Source organism: Silurus meridionalis, chromosome 12 (assembly GCF_014805685.1).
Source record: "Silurus meridionalis isolate SWU-2019-XX chromosome 12, ASM1480568v1, whole genome shotgun sequence".
In the NCBI taxonomy this organism is placed as follows: Eukaryota; Metazoa; Chordata; class Actinopteri; order Siluriformes; family Siluridae; genus Silurus; species Silurus meridionalis.
The window spans coordinates 2,131,022-2,146,598 of record NC_060895.1 but is presented as its reverse complement, the minus strand read 5'-3'; the positions used below and the strand labels follow the sequence as shown (position 1 = coordinate 2,146,598).

At 36.4% G+C, this 15,577-nt stretch overlaps 1 protein-coding gene and 1 long non-coding RNA gene across 3 annotated transcripts; one reads left to right on the top strand and one right to left on the bottom strand.

Annotated features, from left to right (window-relative positions):
* Positions 1 to 262: 262 nt before the first annotated feature.
* Positions 263 to 6,918, bottom strand: LOC124394527. 2 transcript variants are annotated; one of them, XR_006927515.1, is made up of 3 exons: positions 6,179 to 6,918; positions 809 to 1,968; positions 263 to 540 (listed from the first exon to the last, which is right to left on the bottom strand). It is a non-coding gene; the product is annotated as an uncharacterized LOC124394527 (long non-coding RNA). The 2 variants fall into 2 exon arrangements; XR_006927514.1 differs by having other exon boundaries at positions 1,863 to 1,968; positions 6,179 to 6,559.
* Positions 6,919 to 10,274: 3,356 nt separating this feature from the next.
* On the top strand, positions 10,275 to 14,968 carry otx5 (orthodenticle homolog 5). Its single transcript, XM_046863455.1, has 3 exons — positions 10,275 to 10,636; positions 12,892 to 13,043; positions 13,265 to 14,968. The coding sequence occupies exons 1-3, from the start codon at positions 10,540 to 10,542 to the stop codon at positions 13,895 to 13,897; spliced, it is 882 nt and encodes a 293-aa protein (XP_046719411.1). The 5' UTR covers positions 10,275 to 10,539; the 3' UTR covers positions 13,898 to 14,968.
* The last annotated feature ends 609 nt before the right edge of the window (positions 14,969 to 15,577 follow it).

Genomic DNA, 15,577 nt, shown 5'->3' with positions numbered 1-15,577 from the left:
GATTCAACAATAACACGAGGGGGCAGTAGAGTACCAGGCAGCTCTCCACCAATCCAATTATTACTCAAAGAATATACATTCAACAAGAGAAAGAAAGAAAGAAAGAAAGAAAGAAAGAAAGAAAGAAAGAAAGAAAGAAAGAAAGAAACAAACAAACAAAGAAAAATAGAAAGACTGGAAGATTTAAAAACAGAGAAAGGAAGGAAGAAAGAAAGAAAGAAAGAAAGAAAGAAAGAAAGAAAGAAAGAAAGAAAGAAATGACTTGGTTAAGGTAAAATAAACTTTATTGTGTCTGATGCTACAAAATCTGATTAAATTCGATTGGATTCTGAACTTTTACCGTACAATAAATATGCAATGATATTATTTCAGAACTTCAGGTGGGGGTTTGTGTGGGGTGAAGGAGGTCTGAGGTGCAGTCAGCATTCACTTTCATCCCTCAGGTGGTCTACAGGGTTATAGAGCTCTATAGCAGGAGATCTTCCATCAAACCCATGGAAAGCAGATCTTCATGGGTCCTTGGAACATAGTTTGGGTCTCCTAGTTCAAATGAATGGAAAACACACACACACACACACACACACACACACACACACACATCATTTAGCAACATCTCAGTCTAATTTTCTTCAATTATTTTCTTTAAGAAAGAAAATTCACGGTAAAAGGAAGAACATGACAATAATAGACGCATTTCCTTATATGGTCGTTGCTTCCTGTTTAAGATCCACTGGTTTCTGTCATCTGGAATTGGTTTTAGAGCCCAAACAACATGCAGATATTAAATTTAATTCCAGTGTACATTTACATTTACATGACTGAAACCGTGTCTCAATGATGTCTCCTGTGTCCTCATCGGTCAGACGTCCCTCAGAATGTATCAGTTAGCAGACAGGTAGCCAGACAATTATAAAACGTGTCTCATAGTGTTTGTGTCATTGATTGGTTATTACAACTTCCTGGTTTCAGGTTCGATATCGAGTATCTGGTTGCTACGGAAACAAAAAAATAAGAAACAAAATGAGAATAAAGTCTGTACTTTATTGTAGCGTGTGATTGTTGCAATTATGCATATTATTAACTTCTTTCTTAGTACTGAGGTGTGTGTGTGTGTGTGTGTGTGTGTGTGTGTGTGTGTGTGTGTGTGTGTGTGTGTGGAGGGATGGAACTATATCACTGCTGACACACTGTTGTTTGCTAAACCAGATTAGTCCGTCTAAAACGGGTTGGAGAAATCTGCCACCCAGCGCTCTGTCAATCTTAATCACACACACACACACACACACACACACACACACACACACACACACACACACACACATTTAAATGTTACACCGTTCACTGCTAGTTTGTTGGAGCATTAGCCTGTTTGCTATAATGCTAGTTTAAATTTTAACATTTAATATGAATTATTATTATTATTATTATTATTATTATTAATATTATTATTGTTATTATTATTATTATTAGTAGTAGTATTAGTGTGTGTGTGTGTGTGTGTGTGTGTGTGATGACAAACTATAAGAGAATGTTAATTTTATGATTTCATGCCACACAATGCTTTTGCAGTGTGTGTGTGTGTGTGTGTGTGTGTGTGTGTGTGTGTGTGTGTGTGTGTGTAACAGAGCTCTATTGTGTGGTTGGGTAAGAGCTTGTTCACCAGTGTGTGCTAATAAGACACATTCCATAAGATTACAGAGCCAATTAAGTATCAGAGGACCATTGTGAGTGTGTGTGTGTGTGTGTGTGTGTGTGTGTGTGTGTGTGTGTGTGTGTGTGTCTGTGGTGGTGGTGGTGGGTGGGGGTGTTGGTCTGTGTGAGAGAGTGCAGTTGGGTTTAACACCATATTTAACTATATCTACATGTCGAAGGATGAATCTTGGCTTCAGTCTGCTTGTTTGATTGCTCCTGAGTAGATGTCCATCTTCATCTTTATTTTCCTGTCCACCTGAACAAGTCTTCTGGTGCCTGCAGTGGAAAAACACACCCAAAGCATAATGCTACCACCACCACGCTTCGAGCTGTTCGAATTTCTCAAGAATAATTAGAGAATGTTGGTAAAATACACGTCCTTTTCCACAGTTTGTACCCATTCATTGTTATAATACGCTCAAGTCTTCCTGGAAGATGTTCCTCTGTTAGTAAAGTGATGTAGGTAAAGTGAGGAGCCCTGGGGTGCAGAGTGTGTGTGTGTGTGTGTGTGTGTGTGTGTGTGTGTGTGTGTGTGTGTGTGTGCGTGTGTGTGTTTGTGGCACGTGGCTGAGTGCAATGCAGGATTATTCAGCTCAGTCTGCTGTACAACTTCCCTCATTACTGTGCCCTCTCTTTGCCATGTGGACACACACACGTATTCGAGCACGTGCCACAAGCTGGACTCTGTCCCCCCGATATAACAACCCCCCTAAACTCAACCAAGCATTCTACTTGCACACACACACACACACACACACACACACACACACACACACACAGACCTATATAGATAAGCATGAAATAAAGCTGATATGTGCAATGAGGCGTTGCGGTGCTCTGCTTTATAAAACATATGACATATGCATCGTGTGTGTGTGTGTGTGTGTGTGTGTGTGTGTGTGTGTGTGTGTGTGTGTTTGTGTGTGTGTGTGTCTGTGCTTGCTGGAGAGCTGGTTAGGGGTCATGAGTAAGGGTCAGACATATGCTTGAACAAAATGTCTGTCTGTCTGTCTGTCTTTTTTCTTTTTTTCTGGTTTGTGATTGGTCAGCAGCTCTGACAACGCAATACGACCGATCGTTCAGATTCACTATTGTTTATAGAGTAACAGCTTATTAATTTTTTTTACATCGAGTGTTTTTTATGTTTGTTTGTGTTTTACTTAAAATTTTATGTTTAGAGTAAAAACTGAAGAGATCCTGAGCGTTTACAGCTGCTGTAACATTACGGCTATAGTGCTAATGTTGGGCATTACATAACATTAAATGCAACTATTACAGTTCATCTCAGTTGCTTCGGAGTGTTTCTACGATCAGAAATAAAGTTCCCAAAACTACTTGTTCAACCTCCACCTCATGGAGTCAATTGTACACATCATAAAAGCAATTTTTTGTTGCTTCGAACAAACTGCTGTTTCCTGCATTGTCAACTGTTTATATGATGATGATTAAAGTTTATTATACTGGTTCTCACCTGAATTGTCTTAACCCCCAAAACGTCAGTGCATAAGTCATTGATTGCAAATTGTGCAGATGAATCTTGAATGTCACTAATGAAGGCGAGTGAACGACATCAGATTGACCGACGATCAACTAGTTCTCGAAAATAGGTCAAAGGTGAATCTCGTGAACCTTTAAGTGGCAACAAACAGAGCAAGACAAAGAATTACAGTTTTTAAAAATGGATGAACAACCAAACGAACACAAGTACAGCGCAGAAAAAGTGTAAAAAATTGATCAATATGAATCTAATATGCAAAGATGCTGTACAGAAGAAATTCAGCCTTGTGCATGTTTCTTCGTAATTTAATCTGTAGTTTATATCAGGAAATACTGAAACTGTGCGCCGTCATATTGGGGACACGACTATCAATGTTTTGTGCTGTTTGGGCAAATTGTTTTGAGAAATTCACAGACTGCTTTGAAAATATTAAGGATGATTCAAGAAATGCTCCAAAGCAACTGAGAAAAACTGTAATAAAAAGTGTGGCATGGAGAGTGTAAGAACACATATAGGAAAGGGAGGACAGGTTTGGACTAAAAATACAACAGGTGTTAACCTTCTTAATCCACACACACACACACATGCAGTTGATGCTGATATGCTGACCCACTCAGACACCCACCTGCTGCCGTCTGCCAGGGATTATCAATCTGTCTGCCTCAATCCGCCAGGGAGGGGCTCTGTGTGTGTGTGTGTGTGTGTGTGTGTGTGTGTGTGTGTGCACAGGTTTTATATGCACTGAGAATATATTCTGGTGTTATCACCTCTACATAATGTATAAAAGTATTTTTATTTTCTGTAAATGAAAATAATAAACTGTCCATTACTGTAACTTCGAAACTTTTCATCAATTCATCATTTAAAATCAAACATAAATATTTTCTACATCACTGCAAATTTTAGACATTTGGCCGAGACAAAAACTAAAACATTTGTACATTTTCATGAGAACATCATTCCAACAACATCATTCCAGATAAAACACTTATTTCTGTTTCCTATTAAGACCAATTTCTTTTATTCATTTGCTGAATCTGTTTGGAATCTTTTACAAAACAATATGTGAATAAAAATGTTTAATATTTTTAATTTAGAAATTTTAAATTGAGAAAAATCTAAAACTTTCCAAAAATAATGTATGACTGATCTACTGGTTTGTCATTTATTTCCATTAACCCACATTATACACTACACAATAGAATTGTACAATTTTTACAATTTTCAGTCTCACTGGAAGAGATAGATATGACATTTTACTAAGTATTTTAGTATCTGTAGTTCTCACAAAACAAGAAGTTTGGATTCCAGCCAAAGTTTAGAATCTTTGTATTGAAGGAAATAGAATTTCTGATAGCAGTTAAATTCCAGATTTGGTCTCTCAAAAGAATAGACAAATTTTCAGAATCCAACTAGCCATGATTCTAGATTCTTTCGCTACAAAAGAATTTTGATTATCAAACAACATTCTAGAATTTTGTATTCAAATGTATAGAATTTTAGCTATCAACAATGTAGAAGTTTATACCTAAAAATGTATAGATTTTCAATTACACAGCATTTTGGAATTTTTTTTTATTCAAATGTAAAGAACTTTATGTATCAAACCACATTGCAGTATTTCTACCTTCAAATGTGTAGAATGTTTATCAAACAGCGCTCTAGATTATTTTATTTTATAAGTGTAGAATTTCACTAATCAAATACAATTGTGGAATGTTTACATTCACATGTGTAGAATTTTCATAATCAAACAACATTGTAGAATTTCTACCTTGAAATGTGTGGGATTTTCTCTATCAAACAGCATTGAAGAATTTATTTCCTGCAAATGTATCGAATTTTCATTCTCATTCTATAATCGTTGTCTTGAAAGATATAGCATAGTCAAGTTCTAGAATTTGGGTCCTAAAGTTCTGCAGTCTTCCTTAGCAAGGTTTTAAAACGTTTACCTTTAAATGTTTGAAATTTTTTCCATTTTTAGCCAAAAACTCATACTGAATTTATTACTGGATTTTCAGTACCAAACAACATTCTAGCATTTTGTATAGAATGTTTTTTCTCGAATTTTCTTTTCCTCTCTAATCCTTTAGCATATAGGATCTTACTATCTAAAGTTTGATGATTTTGAGAGAAAGTTCTAATAATGGTTCGGAATCTCACTTTAGTGTTTAGTCTTATATTCAGTTAGCCAGAATTCCAGATTCCAGATTCCCAGTCTGGTTTAAATGTCCTTGATTAGATTTCCAGACTCAACTAGTCAATTTTTTATTCACCAGCCAATCAGAAGCATGATATGACATAAACAGGAAGTGCCACATGAGATGCAGTAAAGCAATGATCTTTTTTGTTAGAACTTCATTAATAAACCAAACAAGATATACACAAAAGTATTGGGACACCTGACATTCCCATCCATATGTGGTTCTTCCATAAACTGTTACCACAAACTTGGAGACACACTTGTATAGAAATTCTCTACACTTTTGCTTCACCTGAATCAGGAGACCCAACCCTATTCCAACATGATAATGTTCCTGTGCTTTAAATTGGGTATAGTGGAAGATCTTTGTGCTATAGAGCTCCAAACCTATTGAGCACCTTAGGGCTGAATCTTTCTCGCTCAAGGCACCCTAGACCTTACATTACTAACACCACTGTGGCTGAATGAAATCTCACAAATCTCCACAAAATCTAGTGGAACATCTTGTCAGAATAATGGAAGCTCATCATAAGAGCACATACCAGTCTCGTGGTCAGGTGTCCACAAACTTTTGGATGATTGTATATGTTAATGATATGTTATGAAACATTATCGACAAATAAAGTACACAACCTGACTGGCACCTTTGTACTGTATATAAAAACACACACACACACACACACACACACACACACACACACACACACACACACACAAGCCCAGCCCCTTCTCTGATTTGTTCACCTCTTCTCTTCAGACTTCCTAGGTTTTTTTTTTCCACGTACCTGTTTTATGTATTTCTGCCCTCCACCAGATTCTTCTTTTCCCTATCATTTCTCTATCGATCCATCCATCTGTGATCTGTCCATTCACGGCTATTCATAGATCAATAATCTGATCATGAGAGTCGCTGCATATTGTCCCTGCTCAAACCTCAGGCGAGAACGTTTGTGCTTTTCATAGAATAAACTCTCTTTTTTCCTCTCTCTTTCATTATCAATCCTTCTCTCTCTCTGAGCAACTGCCTCGTTCTGTCTATCCTGTCCTCTGCTGTCAATCTGAGTCCAAATCGCTGTTTCCTCTCTTTATCCCGAGGTAAGATACTTACTTTTCAGATAAAGCACATTATGATAAATCGGCTGAACTCTGTGTGTGTGTGTGTGTGTGTGTGTGTGTGTGTGTGTGTGTGTGTGTGTGTGTGTGTGTGTTGCCTGTGACATGCATCTAACTAATACCATATGTCTATGTATGTATTTTATATGCCTGTAGGTATCTCTCTTGTCATCGGCCACATTAATAGGGACAACTTTTATTCACATTCAGCGTCAGACAGCAGAAACAACATGCTTTTCTGCTCTCTGCGAATATAAAGAGTGAATATTTGAGCTATCGGAGCTTTTCTGTCAACTCAAACAGGTCTGACCTCTGACCTCTGACCTCTCTCATCAAAAAGGCATTCTCACTCCCAGAACTGATGATGTAGGTTGTGTACCATTCCAGTCTAATGATTCCTACCAGACAGACAGACAGACAGACAGACAGACAGACAGACAGACAGACAGATAGATAGATAGATAGATAGATAGATAGATAGATAGATAGATAGCCTTGCAGACAGACAGATAGACAGATAGACAGACAGACAGACAGACAGACAGACAGATAGATAGATAGATAGATAGATAGATAGATAGATAGACAGACAGACAGACAGACAGACAGACAGACAGACAGACAGACAGATAGATAGATAGATAGATAGATAGATAGATAGATAGATAGATAGATAGTCTTGCAGACAGACAGATAGACGGATAGACAGATAGACAGACATACAGACAGACAGACAGACAGATAGATAGATAGATAGATAGATAGATAGATAGATAGATAGATAGATAGATAGATAGATAGATAGATAGATAGATAGTATTGCAGACAGACAGACAGACAGACAGATAGATAGATAGATAGATAGATAGATAGATAGATAGATAGATAGATAGATAGATAGATAGATAGATAGATAGATAGTCTTGCAGACAAACAGATAGATAGATAGATAGATAGATAGATAGATAGATAGATAGATAGATGATAGATAGATAGATAGATAGATAGATAGTCTTGCAGACAAACAGATAGATAGATAGATAGATAGAGTTTGTTATAGATCTATAGAACATCTGCTATTGTGGATGCAAATGTGTGTGTGTGTGTGTGTGTGTGTGTGTGTGTGTGTGTGTGTGTGTGTGTCCGTGCGCGTGTTGACAGATTATATACAGTAAGCTTCTTATGAGGTTGCCCTGTCCTTAATTTCAATCTCTGTTGGGTCCTAATGTCCCTCTGTCCTGTGTTTTCAGGGCAGAAAACAATCCTGAATAATGTGTTTATATAAGGTGGATATTTCTGATATTCTTTCACATCGTAAATGAATATCACACATTATTGCATGATGGAAATAAACAGGAAACAAATTCTTCTTTTCTGTGAGTGAATGTTCATGCAGCTTTAATATTCACTTCTACAGAACACTGTTTACTGCACAAAAACACATCATAATTGTTCTTTTTTATGATAAATATTTATATAATATCTGATCAGAATATGAATGGATTCGGGCTGATTGTATTTTCATGTATTTTGGGTATTTACTCAGTTTTTATGTTTATCTCCAAAAACTTTATTTATTAGTTTCTTTTATACATTGTTTTATTGCGGAAGCATTTGGAAGCATCCAGTGAGGAGGTGAAAGCTCTGCTTACCTGTGTGAACTCCACCAGCTGAGTCAGCATTTATTCCTCAGGTGAAGAAAATCTAGAAAAGACTCGCGTTTCAGTATAAAATGTGTAAATTCACTGTGATGAGGCGATGGTCAGAGAGCAGTGTGTGAGTGTGTTTACATCTTCACAGTGGCTTTGTGTTCACATAAACCCCTTATTGCAGTTTGGATTTTACACTTATAATAAATCCGATTCGATCAACAAAGCGCGGAGAATCGGCTTTGCACGCGCTCAGGGCAGCAGAGCTCGCGGACAAAAACTCCCGTTAATTGGCATGTAGACAATAATAATAATAATAATAATAATAATAATAATAATAATAATAATAATAATAATAAGAGAAGAAGAAGAAGAAGAAGATGAAGAGAAGAAGAATATAAATCATAACAGTAATAATAATAAGAAGAAGGGAAAAAAAGGGCAAAGCGGTAAATTCTTCTAAATAAAAAAACTGCATTTAATGAATTTAAAAATGTCTTTAAAAAAATAGCTCTAAAACATTCCTTGTTATAAAATTGTTCTTACTAGTTTAATTGTTTATATATCCCCTCAATTATTAAGCAATATGTCTTCTTTTTCTTTTTCTTTTTTCTTTTTGTTTTTTTGTCTTTATTTCAAATAAATAATTTCAGGCATTTTTGATATGAATTGACGGAGAAAAATATTCTGCTCTAATTTTAAGATATTAAGTATAAGAATTACTATTAAGTAAAAGAAAAAAGAAAAAGGATAAAGGATAGAAAAAACAATTATGGACTATTATTATTATTATTATTATTATTATTATTATTATTATTATTATTGGAAAAAGTATGGTTCTCGGGATTTGAGGAAACAGAAGTGTGTGTGTGTGTGTGTGTGTGTGTGTGTGTGTGTGTGTGTGTGTGTGCGTGCTCAATTATTTTTGTCTTTTTTATATACAATTTGTATTTAATGCGACACTATAATCAGGAGTGCATTTTTAATAAAAAAACTATTGTATTTTATAATTTAATATCTAATGTATTTAATTATTTTATTTAAGATTTTTTATTACCTGTTTTATTCCAGTTTTACATGAGTGTTATCCTGTAGCAGAAATCTCTTTTCTGTGTGTACTTATTCATATTTTAGGTGTTATTTCATGTATAATTCTACAGTCATGAGTATTTTATATGAGCATGTTTAAAGAAATCTGTATGCTTTATTTTTTATGCAGATTTTAAATAAAAAAATGTTTAAAACAATTCCACCTTATATGTTGTAATAATTTAATCCAAATTAGTTTCCAGGTGATGATCAAATCCTCAAAAATCTGCATTTGTGGTGAAAATTAGAGTTTTGGTGTTGGTTCTCTAAAAACTTTGTTCGGATGATATTTAACATGATTTGAAGTAGATCTCTTCCTCCTCTTCCTCCTCATCCTCCTCATCCTCTGTTCTGTTCGTCTTCTCTGTTCGGGTTCTTTACAAACCATCACTTTAACAAATTTGTCAAAATGACAAAATGTTACCTCTTTGTCTTATTTTTGATACAGTACTTTTTGGTACAGAGACTATTTTGTATTGTAGAGGAAAAATCTTTGGTTTTTTTAGTTTTTCCTTTAGCTTTTTAGCAAAATATAACGAATTCACTTCACACAGTCAAAAACCAGATGTTTCAACATTTCAGACATTCTTTATACTGACATGTCAGAAACCCTACAGAATAGAATAGAATAGAATAGAATAGAATAGAATAGAATAGAATAGAATAGAATACAGATGTTTGGAGAGAAAGAAATATATAAATATGGACAATAATAAATATATTTCATTAAATCTTTTTTTCTTCCTGTTATTGAAAATGTCCAACAGATTTGTTGAGAAATAAAATCAGTCACGTGATCCAAATGGCCAAATGAAAATAAAAGAAGAGTCTTGAATGGGAATTGGAAATTTTGCATTACGAGGACTGGGAAAGGTACAGGAAGGGTAAAGGAGGGAGGGGGGGAGAGAAAGAGAGAGAGAGAGAGAGAGAGAGAGAGAGAGAGAGAGATTGGAGAGGGAGGGGTTTTCTCCACCTTGTCTTCTAATTAGCCCTCCTCTTCCTTGGTGCTCCCAGTCGTCGCCTGTGTCCCATCCGCAACACAACCCTCAGTCACTGAGAGAGAGAGAGAGAGAGAGAGAGAGAGAGAGAGAGAGAGAGAGAGAGAGAGAGAGAGACTTTTTACCCCAGGGAGCGTTTGTGATAGAAAAACATATTCATTGAAGTTAGAAGTCTGAAACTGTTTCATTTTTTCTTACATAAAAAGTCACAGTAAAGTTAACGAGAGAGTGAGAGAGAGAGAGAGAGAGAGAGAGAGAGAGAGAGAGAGAGAGAGAGAGATTAAAGCCAGTGCAGGCATGATGTCCTACATTAAGCAGCCTCATTACGCAGTGAACGGGTTAACACTGTCCGGCCCGGGCATGGACCTTCTCCACACCACCGTCGGCTACCAGAGTGAGTGATGTTCTACTCAATTCTTCTTCTTCTTCTTCTTCTTCTTCTTCTTATTATTATTATTATTATTATTATTATTCACTAAAGAGCTGCAATATTATAAACTGATGCCCTCAAATGATTCTGTAATGAATCTAAAAGAGGTTTGACTCGTGTTCAGGAATGATCTGGTTCTGATAAATATTTAACATTTTCCTGGTTTGTTCGAATGATCCAGAATTTAATAACAAAAAAAACCAAACCAAAAAAACTCCTGCGTTGTGAATGTATCTTGTACATATAATTTATATTAAAAAATGGACGCGATGTAAACAATAATAAATAACCAACCTGTACTTAAGATTTCGTTAAAATAAAAAATATGCAATAGTCAATAAGAAGGTATTGTGTATTTTGTTTTATTTGCTTGTTTGTACTTTAATTCAGAACCTTTTAGAGAGAAACATCTGTCATTCTTCAAGAATTGTTTTAACGGCACCAAAAAAAACTATTTATATTTTATATTTTAAGGTATATTTTTGGTTCCTCAAAAAACCTGACACAAAATGAACATTAAAATTAAAGAATTATTTAATTATTTATAAAATACCAACACAGTATCAAGTAAACCACAAAATGCTGTAGTAGCGCGTGGAGTTTGTCTGACAAATAACAACAAATAACGTAAAAAAAAAAAACAGCCACCAAACAATCCTGACTTCAAATATGACGTGGTGGTACTTTATTCCAGATGTGTAGTAGTAGTAGTAGTGATTGTTGTACTGGTCACGTGATGACGTGGGACGCGGAAGCAGGTGCTGAAATCAATAGCGATACCGTGGAACCCAAACCAAACCAAACCGAACCGAACCGAACCGAACCCTCAATACTACAGACACAAACAGCCAAAAACACCAGTGTATAAATCTAATCACGAGATCTGAACGTCGGCGAAACAGACAAACGAGAGATTATACCGTACCGTGTGCGCATGCGCATAAATACAAGCGCTAATTAGCGTTGAATCAGGTGAGCAATCAGTGACATGGTGCCGAAAGGTGTGCTGGGAAGTGAAGTCTATTATCCTGACAATTATAATACTAATAATAATAATTATAAATATTATTATTATTATTATTATTATTATTATTATTATTATTATTATTATTGGGTTTTATTTGTGAGAGATGTAATTAGCATCAATAAAAATACTGTAATATTCATGAATGGGTTTTTGTTTTGTTTGTTTGTTTGTTTTCTGCTGCTAATTGTTTTAAAGTAATAATCAGATTAATATGACTGTTTAGTAATATTTTTGCACACTTTTCCATATGCAAAAGTCATGTTTTTAAAAATAAAATAATCCCTCTTTTGTTTGTTTTTGTTTGGTATTGTTTGATGTTTTCTTTGTTTTGTTTGTTATGGTTTGGTATTGTTTGTATTCATTTGGTTTTGTTTGGTAATGTTTGTTTTTTGTTGGGTTTTTTGTTTTGTTTCAGTTTGTTTGGACTTTCATTCGCATAAATTTACTGTTATTGCAGTCACGATATCTAATAGAGTTAATAGAGTTTTTTATTTTATTGAATTTGAATCATACTATTGCTAATGCTGCTGCTACAAAATGAAATACCAACATACACGATATTTCCAAAAAGTTTACGGACACCTGAGCATAAGACTGTCGTATGCTTTTTGAAAATCCAATTCCACATTTAGTCCCCTTTCCTCTAATTATAATCTCCACTATCCCGGGAAGATGTTCCTCTAGATCTTTGGAGCCACAAGGGTATTACTACATTCAGGTACTAATGTAGGTGAGGAGGTGAGGAGGTTCCTGGGGTGCAGTCAGCGTTCACATTCATCCCAAAGGTGTTAAATAGGGTTTTAGCTCTAAAGCAGGAGATCTTCCACTCTAACCTTTTAAAGCATATCTTCATCGAGCTGGCTTTGTGCTCAAGGGCATTGTCGTGCCGGAGCAGCTTTGGGTCTGCTTGCTCAAGTTTTGTATGTTTCATTTTTATGTTATCGCATCCAAAGACAATTGTGTGCCTCCATGTTTGTGGTAACAGTTTGGGGAAGAACCACATACAGGACCACATACATGTACAATCAGCAGTAATAAATAGAAAAAAATTAAATACACTTTTACTTGAGTTTTTTACAAAGTAAACACCCACGTAAAAGTGGTTTTGATGTTTGTTTGTGTGTCTAAGTTTATTAAAAGCATATAAAAAGTATAAAATAAGAAAATGTTTGTTTGTTTGTTTGTTTTGCAGACACACCCCGGAAGCAGCGGCGTGAGAGAACTACGTTCACACGTGCGCAGCTCGATGTGCTCGAGGCTCTGTTCGCTAAAACCCGCTATCCCGACATCTTCATGCGTGAGGAGGTGGCACTAAAAATCAACCTGCCCGAGTCCAGAGTTCAGGTGACAAACAAAATTCATGTGAAAGTGTGTAACGTTACTTATCCAACAACGTCGCCATTACATTCTGCATTCTGATTGGCTGGTGAATTGTCTAGTTCAACCGAGCAGGAACAAAGTATGACATCATTCATTTTAAGAGTTGGAGTAATACCTGCGCTGTATGTGTTGTTACGGAAAAAGAATCAAATGTTTGTCGGTAATTAAAATCTATGTTTTTTTAGGTCTGGTTCAAAAACCGTCGTGCTAAATGCCGGCAGCAACAGCAACAGAGCAGCGGACAGCCGAAACCTCGGCCCCCCAAAAAGAAATCATCCCCTGCCCGAGAGACGACCTCTGACCCAGCTAATGCTAACATTACTGCTAATCCGCCCTACAGTCCAGTGGCTCCGCCCCCTCCTGCCCCACCTACAGCCATCACTCCAAGCTCAACTGGCACAAATGCCAACGCGAGCGTCTCTATCTGGAGCCCTGCGTCCGTCTCGCCATTGGGTGATCCGCTCTGCGTGTCGAGTAAAACGGCCTACGCCATGACGTACGCTCAGACTCCGGCCTACGCCCCGGCCTACGCTACTTCCTCGTCTTATTTCAGCGGCCTAGACTGCAGCTCGTACCTTTCCCCGATGCACGCACCACTCTCAGCCACTGGGAGTGGCCCACTTAGCCCCATAGGCTCCTCCTCCATGGCTCTTGGCCAGTCGCAGGTCACGCAAGGTTATGGCCCCGCCTCCCTCGGTTTCAGCACCATCGATTGTCTGGACTACAATAAAGAGCAAATGGCTTGGAAGCTCAACTTCGGTGCAGCGGATTGCCTGGATTACAAGGACCAGAATTCCTGGAAGTTCCAGGTGTTATAGACGGAAAGGGGGTGGAGTCACGGAGGGAATTTCGGACAAGCTCAAAATGTTTCTAGTTGTGGCTTTTATATAACATATTACATGACATGATTTCCTTGTTTTCCAGACGCTCAATACAGGAAACGACACAAAAATGTCCGTAGTTAAATTACAAGTCGGATATCTTTAAAACGATCTGCTCAAACTTCAAAAAACATATTAAAGCCGATATTTTCTGCTAAATTTCACAAAAACGTACGAATTCGTCTGATCCGAATCGTACGCTGAATTCAGTTAAATGTAAGTAAAGTGTTGCGTAGCGTATTTACAAGTTTATTTATGTTATCTAAATGCTCGTTAGTATTGTTACGTGGAATGTTTTCCAAAATCCGATCATTTTTCAGGATCAAAATTACAACTGCATTAAAAATTATAATTAAAGATTCAATGAATCCATTTTTATCCAATTAGGTAATTGCAATATTTTACATTTGATTGACTTGATTGTACATCGAACATCTACATTTTCTGCCTAATTTATATCTAAAAATATCATCCAACCGTATAAATTCAAGTTTTATTCGTTGACCTTTTCTTTTTCTTCGTTAAACGTAATGATGTTGGTGTTTTCACCGCAATTGTGAATTGTTGAATTGTGCTTCGTCTGTGAATTATATCAACCTGTTGTTTAAAGATTCATTCTTTTTTTTTTTTGCTGAATTGCATTTTATTTTGTTTTGGTGTGTTTGTGTTATTGTTTTTGTCGCTTCTCTTTAATTGTATTTGAAAATGGCGAATCGTTTGATATAATAGTTTTGAGTAGATGTTTAGAAAGCTGCCAACTTTTTCATTATTGATCTTAGATTTTTGTTTTGTTTAAACTCAGGGGTTAACCTGTAAATGTAACGGTGTTCTGGTTGTGCATCTGAAAGTTCTAAATGAATCGTTTTTACTATTTTGAATCTCTGCATTTGCTGTTCTTCCTTGTTTTTCTTCGCTCTTTGTGTTTGGCCTTTTCCAAAAGAATTTTGATCGTTTGTTCGTTTAGAAACGTTAAATGAAGTTCTAATAAAAGAATTATTGATTGTTTCACTGGTGTTCGTGTTGAGATCTTTACCCATGATTACTCACATCATATGGACAAAAAAAATGGGACCTGACTTTTCCAGGTGTATGTGGTTCTTCTCCAAAAAATCCCCACAAACTCAGAGGTGTACAGTTGTTTAGGAGGTTTATGGAGCATGACATTTTTAATTCACTAGGATACCCATGAAGATCTGCTTTACATGGGTTGGGGTGGAAGAACTTCCTGCTATAGAGCTCCAACCCAATTGGGATGAATGTTAAGGCTGACTGCACCCCAGGAACCTCCTCACCATCACTACCTGATTTTGGCTGAAACTCACAAAATCACAAATCTTGTGAAACATCTTTCCAGAATTGTGGAGCTTATTGTAACAGCAAATAGGGAGACAGACGGGCAGACGGGCAGACGGGCGGACAGACAGACAGACAGACAGACAGACAGACAGACAGACAGACAGACAGACAGACAGATAGATAGATAGATAGATAGATAGATAGATAGATAGATAGATAGATAGATAGATAGATAGATAGATAGATAGATAGATAGATAGATAGATAGATTGCTAATCCCCAAGTGTAGCATATGACTGAATGGAAGCAGTGGGCACACAA

Coding starts and splice junctions, on each gene's coding strand:
- otx5 (XM_046863455.1), top strand. CDS start 10,540: ATGATGTCCTACATTAAGCAGCCTCATTACGCAGTGAACGGGTTAACA. Junction 10,637..12,891: donor CACCACCGTCGGCTACCAGA/GTGAGTGATGTT, acceptor TTTGTTTTGCAG/ACACACCCCGGAAGCAGCGG. Junction 13,044..13,264: donor TGCCCGAGTCCAGAGTTCAG/GTGACAAACAAA, acceptor ATGTTTTTTTAG/GTCTGGTTCAAAAACCGTCG.